We start from the raw sequence: 8,922 nt of genomic DNA on the forward strand, positions 1-8,922 counted from the left end.
CCCCCACCACACACACACACTCCTACGAACATGTTTGTATTCTTCAATCGTCAAGTCAATATAAATGTAATAGGACACTACGTATTTCTGCACAGGCCGTCTAGGCCTAAGCCTAGGGCGGCTAAAACCTGAATAAGTCTTTGCATATTGTGTGTTATGAATGTTGAATGTTTGTTTTTATTCATGTCTGTGATTTTTCGATCTAACTTTCATATTTGTCAGTATAACCGAAGTTGAATATATATATTTGCCCTGGGGAAGAGGAGCGGAAAAGGAAGGAAGATATTGATTATATACCAGTTACTAAACGGAACACGGATTGGCCTTTCATTGGTCGCTACGCGTTTAAACTCTCGCACTCAGTGTGATCGATAAAATACTGACCATTTCAAGCTTAATGTGATTTTTAACAGTAATGTGTAAAACGAAATTAAGAGTTTTTTCGTCATTTTTGTAGGTCACCAGAACTAGAATTTAAGAATCTCCTTTATATGAATGAAGTGCCTTAGTGTTATGCTAATATAAAGGGCGGGTTTAAGCGTAAAAAAGAATATATAGTCATCGTAGTCTCGTTAAGGCGCCTAGCTACTCTCGCCAACAGAGCATTACATAAACATCAATGATAATTGGTAATTTAATAACGTATACAATAGTGTATGTAGTAATAAAGTTCTTGGAATAAGTAGCAAAGTTCTGAGGCAGGAAACATTATTTCACGAAATAACAGAGAAGTTTATACTGGTTAGGTTTGTCGTATTGACCAAATGTGTGATAAACCTAAGGTATGTAGCTTCTACAGAATCTATAAGAATACATTTAGGTTAAATTATCAGACTGGTTTTTACAAATATAACTTACTGACATAATTTATAAAAGTATTTTATTAAACAGAAAAATCAGTAAACATGAAATCTAAGATAATTTATAATTTTGACGTAAATCATAAAATCGAAGTTGACTGCTTGTGTAATTGTTCTCGTTTTAAAATATATTACAAAGTAGACAATTATATTAACAAAATTAAAACGTTACTTGCAACCTCTGACGGATTTCAAAGTAACGAAACTACCAATGGGAACCTGTGGCCCAACGGTAAGTCTCTGGTTTTATGGCGCTAAAATCAGGTTTCGATACTTGACGCCATTTTGTTTATGAGAAAAATTCTATCTAAATCATAGAAGGGCCTAAAACCCTTGCTTTATTATTATTCAAATATACAATACCCTATAACCCAAGAGCTTTCGAAAAGTGGACCTTTTTCTTCTTCCGGTACAAACTAGGAATGAACGTGTAAAACAAAGTTTGAAATAAAATGACGTTATGCACGCTACCATGGAAACCCGGAAGTGTTTTCAGTATCTTTGAATGCATTGTTATAAGTGTTTTTTTTATTTCCGGTGTAACATTACCGAAAATAAGAATGTTAGGTGTAAAAAAGTTAGAGATGCATTGTTTTGAAAGAGAATCCACTAAGTTTTAATAAATTAAAATATAAGTGAGATATAAAGATTGACTTAAAAAAAAATGTTAAACGGATATAATTAAAAAATAACCCGATAATTATCATAGATAACTAGGTATTAAAACATGAGGAGTAAAGATTGAGGAAAAGAAACTTCATTTTTCTGACAGAGAACAAACTAACGATCGGAAATCCACTGGAATCCAGGATCCAGATTTATAAACTTCATTCTTCTGACAGAGAACAAACTAACGATCGGAAATCCACTGGAATCCAGGATCCAGATTTATAAACTTCATTTTTCTAACAGAGAACAAACTAACGATCGGAAATCCACTGGAATGTTCTCTGTCAGAAAAATGAAGTTTATAAATCTGGATCCTGGAAACTAACGATCGAAAATCCACTGGAATCCAGGATCCAGATTTACAAAATTCATTTTTCTGACAGAGAACAAACTAACGATAAGAAATCAACTGGATTACAGGATCCAGATTTATTCTAAAAGAATGAACGGTGTATAAAGTTGCGATCCAATAAGTTTCTCTTATCTCTCTGGTATCAGCTTTAGTTTTACAATTGGTTTCACTGTCTATGAGAGTAACATCGTTAGTAGAATGACCAGGTTGGTTAAAGTGTTGGGCAACGGGGCGGGGTGTCTTTTTTGGTGTTAATAAAAGACTTATGTGTATTGAAACGTTTTTTAAGAGTCTGTCCTACATACTGGTGATTGTATTTTTTTACACTACGAGGTAAATAGTACTTTGTGTTGTACAAATAATTTCTTTAGAAATTTTAAAGTGTTTATGGTGATATTTATTGGAAAAAGAGTTGGTAGTTTTTATAAAATTTCCGGTTAAACAACGACCTTTATTAGATGGGTGACAACCTTTCTTTGCTTCTCCGGGAGGATACAACAGGAACTTCAGGAAATATTTGTCTAAGGCGATCGTTTACTTCTAGTAGTCGAAAATAAATATATTTTTAAATTCTGTAAAAGTTGAAAGTGATAGGTAATAACAATAGGAATTCAGTTTGAAACTTACTACATGTATTACACTGTTTAAGGATGGTTTTTTCGTTGAGTGTTGTTAGCCGTTTAAATCTTTCTATCGGCCCCACGGTGGGACAGCGGTAAGTCTTCAGACTTACAACGCTAAAATCAGGGGTTCGATTGCCCTCATTGGACACAGCAGATAGCCCGATGTGGCTTTGCTATGAGGAAACACAATCAATCTGTCTATCAAGTGAGGTGAAACATTGTAATTGTACGATTCTCTTTACTAGGTTTATGTAAAAATGGTGGCGAGTCTTTACACTGATTCCTGAGTTCACAATTACCGACAAAACACACAACAGTTGTGTTTAATCACTAACACGTTATTTATTGAAATGCTCTTCATGGCAACATAAATAAGAAATCTGTGAATTAGAATTTTCAGCACTGGGCATCAGTAAGAGTGTAATCAGTTACACAGTTTGTGGTTTACTGAAGTAATAATTATTTAGCACCACTTTTCACAGCTGATTGCAAAAACAACTGACGGTGTTTATCTCTTTTTAGAATGATAAATTTCGAATTTTTTTAAAAATAAAATTTGATTATTTCCCAAAGATATTCATTCGGTTTCTAAATACTAAAGTTGACTTTCTATGTCTTTGAAAACCAGTCTATAAAAAGTTATACACTGACATATTTACATCATGTATCCCGTAATAAATGTCAATGAATTCGACGTTACCCCCCCCCCCACTCCCCAGATGCTCAGCAGCAAGTCTTAGGGCTAATAACGCTAGAAATCAGGTTTCGATGCCCGCGATGGGAGAGCACAGATAGCTCATTTCGTAGCTTTGTGATTAACAGTCATTAGACATTGTGATGTTATGATGTGGTGCTACTAGAGCGGCACCTGAAATCGGAGCTGCATCCAGATATTTTAAAAACTAAAAATATGTATACAAAAATAAGTTATTCAGCTAAAATCCGGGGTACGATTCCCCGCGGTGGACACGGTAGTAAACCAATCAAGAAGTACTTTCCTTGAATTTGTTACGCGTTTATCTTTATGTGATTACTAATAAGTTTGAAAAGCAAAACCTGTTTGTTTTACTGTTGACTTTTCTAGTTTTAGAAAATCGTTTTGAATGTTGGAAGTGTTATACAATTTTCCACTTGTTTTGTGTAGAGAAAACCCATCGTGGTAACCGTGTTTTAAATTTGCTTACCTTTTTAATAATGAAAAGTTTATTTGTTTTTGTTATTAAGCACGAAGCTACACAGGGCTATCGAAACCTGATTTTTAGTGAATATCAGATTGACTTTAAAGATGACACATCCCCGTTGGTTTAATGGTTTCTTTGTTTGTTTGTTTGTAGTTAAGCACAAAGCTACACGAAGGGCTATCTGTGCTCTGCTCACCACGAGAATCGAAACCCGGTTTCCAGCGTTGTAAGTCCGTAGGCATACCGCTATGCCACTGGAGGGCATTTGTTTGTTTGTAGTTAAACACAAAGCTAAACAATGGACTATCTGTGCTCTGTCCACCACGGGTATTGAAACCCCGTTTCTAGTGTTTTAAGTCCGCAGACATACCGCTGTGCCACTGGAGGGCTGGCTTAATGGTAAGCTTAAGGACATATAATGCTAAAATTTGGTGTTCGATCTCTGTAGCGACCATAGTACAAATATCTTTGCTTAACAACAAACTGTATTTTACCCACGTTGTTCTTCATACAAGTTTTACTATTAATAGTTAATTAGTGATAACTCATGTTTCGTGATTTTCAGCTAAAAATAACATAATCTTAGAATTAGTTTTATCAAAGTTACCACAAATTTATGTAGTATGGCATTGAATTATGCCAACATACATTTTCTAAATGTCCCCTCGTATCTCAGCGGTAAGCTGAAAACTAACATCGCCAACATTCTGTCATCGTGCCGGAAACAGGGCATGCAACCTATGCGCAGTTTTGCATTTAAACCTGATGATTTTATAAAACTATTTTTTGGGTGAAGATATGAACTTTTATTTTTTAATTTTTTTTTTTTTTTTTTATTTTTTTTTTTTGCTAGAGGGTGCATGATGTGGAAAGTTCGTATAGTAAGTATAAGGTGAATGCGTTGTAAATATCAATAAAATAAAGCAGTTGATGAGTAATTAGAAGTTATTAAGTATTCTTAGTAGTTATCAGTTCAGTGTCTTGGACGGTGACAGTTACTGCTTCAATTCGTCTGCGAGTTAATTAAAAGTAAACGTTTTTAGTCGAGGAGTTGTACGATTAAGTTTATAAGAAAGTTAAGCCTATAAGTGAATATAGCCTGCAGCAAACATTGTTGACGAAATAATTCATTATATTTACGTGAACTGAACTTAGGCTGTTTAGTAACTAAACAAATTATTTCAAGTATACAGATAACGATCATTAGTATATAATAGATTCTAGATAAAGTTGATCACGTGACAACTGTTGTAGTTTTGCTTGAGAAGCAAGGATTCGTTAACTAGGTTCCTCGTCAAAATAGTTCAATAAGTAATTAATAACTTGATAGAAGTTAATTATTTTTGCGTGGAATACTGAAACGTGTGCTGCGTAGATTAAGAACGAAACAAAACGATATAGATATAAACACTGGCATGTTGATTTTTTTTTTTTTTCGAAATGTTTTGTTCGAGTCAGCTACGTATCACCAGTGCTCTCGAGTAGCCTGAACAGATTTACGTGCAATTGGTACACGTGCTTGTATGAAGAACAGCTTTAACCGGTACTGATCGAAAAGTGATCTGTTTATTTTTTCTGGTACAGAGTAACTGTACGTCGCTGTGATTGGTTAGGCCTAGCATTCAGCTGTTTGAAATTATGCGTGGAATTGCGTATATTGTCTTTCATATTGTGTCAGGGCTAGCCAGTCCGTCTAAGTAACTGTTGAAAGGCGATTAATAATTTACTATGCAACGGACCACTTCTAATAAGATGGTAACGTTACTAAGCTACGGTAAACTTGCAAGCAAAGGTAAGAAACTTGCATAAAAAGTAGGGTTCTGTTTTATAAATGTTGAGTTTCTAATCTATGAAAGCCTTAGTTATGTTTCTATCAAGTAAATTTAATTACGAAAAAGTAGACTACCAATTATTTACCATGGCAGCAAGAGTTGGTATTACGTTAACGTAACATACTTGATTAGATTGAACTTGAAGTTAATTACTTTCATGAGTAGACAGAGATTGTGGAGTTACTATTTACTTGAACGTTTGTAACGGAAATGTAAACTGTCATTCAAAGGAAAGGGCCATAATAATTTAATTGTGACAGGGATACAACCAAGACTTAACTGTGGGAAAGAAATTATAAGTAAGTCACTAGGACTGAATGTTAGGCTTAGGTTAATACGTAAGGACGAGCAGGTTGGTGGGATGGATTTCTGATATTAATGTTATCAGTTCAAAGAGAAAATGAAACTTTTTGGAGCGGATGGCTTAAATTTAAATAGGGTAGGAGCTGGCTTGTTTGCAAGGGCTATTAAGTCAACTGTAAAGTCAGCTAGACAGTGGTGAGGCCCAGAAAGAAAGAAGAAGAAAAATATGTAGAGAAATGTATAGTTTTAGACAAACTACAAAATTAGTTTTAATGGTTCGCTAAACTGTTATTGTAAAATGTAATTATAGATGTATGTGAAAGACTGTTCGGTGAATAAATAGCAGATGGTTTTTAATTATAATAAATGCAAGTTAATGCATGTTGGATACCGCAGTTTGAGTTATTAGTATGATTTTGATGGGAATAAACTTTGACAATGTTATTGGTGGAAACGACCTTTGTGTTCTGGTTGGTCAGTTTTTTTAAGCCATCCAAGCAATGTGCTGTTGCTAATGCAAGGCATATATAGAATTTTAGGTTGTATATAAAGAAATCTTGAATACAAGTCTAAAGAGGTCATAATATCATTGATTAAGCTCTTCCTAGGAAAAGAAAAACAAAGGCGAATTTCCATGATATCACCCCTTCAAAACAAAATAATTTTATCCAGGTTGAACCTCTGCCTGCGAAATCATAGACCAGTGAATGGTTCACCCAGGGGTGTTAACGAGATCAGAATCAGAGTGAATGAGTATTATCAATTATACAACGAATTCAATAGCAAAAAATTAATTAGTTTTTATTATTTATTCTAGTTGTAGTTTGATATATATACATATATTTTATGTTGTAATGATTGCAGTTGTAGTTTGATGCATATTTAAGTCATAATAAAGAATTTTACATTTTAATTTTATACCTTTTTTTTTCTTTTTTTCGAACTGGGATGAGTGAGCTGTTGTGAAAAACTTATAGGGGTGAATGATACTGGAAATGACTGAGCTAGATTGTTACTAAACGTAATCGTGTAAGAAAAAAAATGTTCTTATCTTTTCATACCTGACTTGATTGTTTATCAACTCCGCCTGTCGTCGAATTTCGCTGTTTGCTTTTGTTGTGTATCAACGCCGCCTGCCGCCGAACTTAGCAGTTTTCTTTTGCTGTATCGGTTCCGTCTGTCGCCAAGTTTCGCTGTATATCGGTTCTTTCTGTCGCCAGGTCTCGTTTTGTTTTACAGTTATCAACATATTACCTACCGCAGAGTTAATATGTTTTAAAATATATACTGGTAAAAGTGTTTGGATAAAAGATAATGAAGAATAAGTTTCCATATCTAATTGAAAACTTTTTTTAGTTTTATTTTGTGCGACGTTTCGAGCAGACGACCTTCATAAGGTGTAAAGACCGTGTTACTGTGACAACGGTAGTTGTTTACCTTTGATGTCCAAATAAGGGAGTTCTGAATTCACGTTTTAGACACTAATATTAAAAACGATTGTAAATGGTTTGAAGTCGACTGTTATAACAAAAATGCTTTTACCGGTTTATAATATTAATTTTGAAGCTTTAAAAAGTACTGTTTTGCTTTGCTTGTACCAGTAGCGTCTATCGGCGAGTTTCGCTGTTTTGTTTTACTTGTACCAGTATACCGTCTATCGCCTAGCCATTTTTGTATTTTTCCCCCTTGTCACACTGTAGCAAGTTATTTCTGTTTTCGGACGTCATGCAGTGGGGGAAAGACTATCTTATCACTATATGCTACCGAGGAAGAAAGAAAGCTTCTAATAACGAGCTAATATAAATATTTTTCTTATACAAATAAGTTACTTCATAATATACAAAAGCTGTGTTTAAAAACATAATACTAAAAATTTTGTTTTTTCTGAAAATACTCGAACGCGTACTCAGATTGACGTGCCTGCCTCCCATATGTTCTGCGGTAAAGCTTCCCGTCAGGTGATTGTTGGTTGGATCAAACAGTTTGGAATGTTTCTGTTTTGTCTCAGTTGGCAGTCACAGATGTCGTCTGTTTCGGCTTCACGTGACTCCGTTGTTCTTTCACTTAACAGACGTACCTAAACATTATTTAAGTAAAACTGGTTATGATGCACAAAGTAAGGTTTTTTACCATTATTTTAATTACTTTTTATTTAAAAAACCGGAAACCAAATAACGAATTGATCAAACTTTGTACGTTATATTGTGATCAGTATCTCTTTAATTATTTTTTTTTTGTCGACAGATGGTGCTGGGGACGACACGAATACAGAGGTTGAGTACATAATATAAATGCTTAGTACGAAATATTTGTAAAGAAATTAAATTATATTTAATGAGCCTCAACTAATTTATTTGGAGTATATATAATTAATATAAAGGTTGGATTTTGTTTTTATACGTTTTGAAAAGTTGTATTTTAATGTTTTTATTATAGATTGTTTGTAAAGTTATTTCCTGAAGAGTGACTTTTGAAGTCACGAAACCAGTAGAAAATAAAAAATGGATGCGTTCAAGTATATTATAGTATTGATTATGTGTGTGTGTGTGTGTGTGTGTGTTAGAATCAGAAAATATACTGCTGTTAAAGGTGGAACAGATGTTTCCTTACATGATTTGAATCAAGTGTACTGAACAGAGGGCGCTTTAACAGTTTTTATTTTTTAATTCATAATATTTTCACTTCTCTAAAGTTGAATAACCTGAATCTAGTACTTAAGTATTACTACTGCTTTGAGCGCTGTTTGAATCTGCTGTAATTAACATCTTCAAAATACTTTTCTCAAAAATCAATATTGTGCTAGTATCTTAGTGTCGTAATTAATAACAAAATCGATATTGTGCTAGTATCTTAGTGTCGTAATTAATAACAAAATCAATATTGTGCTAATATCTTAGTGTCGTGATTAATAACAAAATCGATATTGTGCTAATATTTTAGTGTCGTGAATAATAACAAAATCTATTGTGCTAATATTTTAGTGTCGTGATTAATAACAAAATCTGTGTTGTGCTAATATTTTAGTGTCGTGAATAATAACAAAATCTATTGTGCTAATATTTTAGTGTCGTAATTAATAACAAAATCTATTGTGCTAATATT

The 8,922-nt window shown here is 33.6% G+C and overlaps 1 protein-coding gene across 5 annotated transcripts in view; it reads left to right on the forward strand.

Annotated features, from left to right (window-relative positions):
- LOC106472809 (cytochrome b561-like) overlaps positions 1-8,922 on the forward strand; it is a 39,064-nt gene that overhangs the window by 18,781 nt on the left and 11,361 nt on the right. Inside the window, exon 1 of one of the 5 annotated variants that reach the window (XM_022401352.1) lies at positions 5,361-5,477. The exons of 3 other annotated variants lie outside the window; for them this stretch is intronic. In XM_022401352.1, coding sequence (XP_022257060.1) covers positions 5,414-5,477 — 64 coding nt within the window. In that variant the 5' untranslated portion in view covers positions 5,361-5,413. Of the gene's footprint in view, positions 1-5,360; positions 5,478-8,922 lie in introns of those variants that run through there. One more of the 5 variants, XM_022401350.1, reaches the window with a different exon arrangement.

Source organism: Limulus polyphemus, unplaced genomic scaffold (genome assembly GCF_000517525.1).
Source record: "Limulus polyphemus unplaced genomic scaffold, Limulus_polyphemus-2.1.2 Scaffold5631, whole genome shotgun sequence".
In the NCBI taxonomy this organism is placed as follows: Eukaryota; Metazoa; Arthropoda; class Merostomata; order Xiphosura; family Limulidae; genus Limulus; species Limulus polyphemus.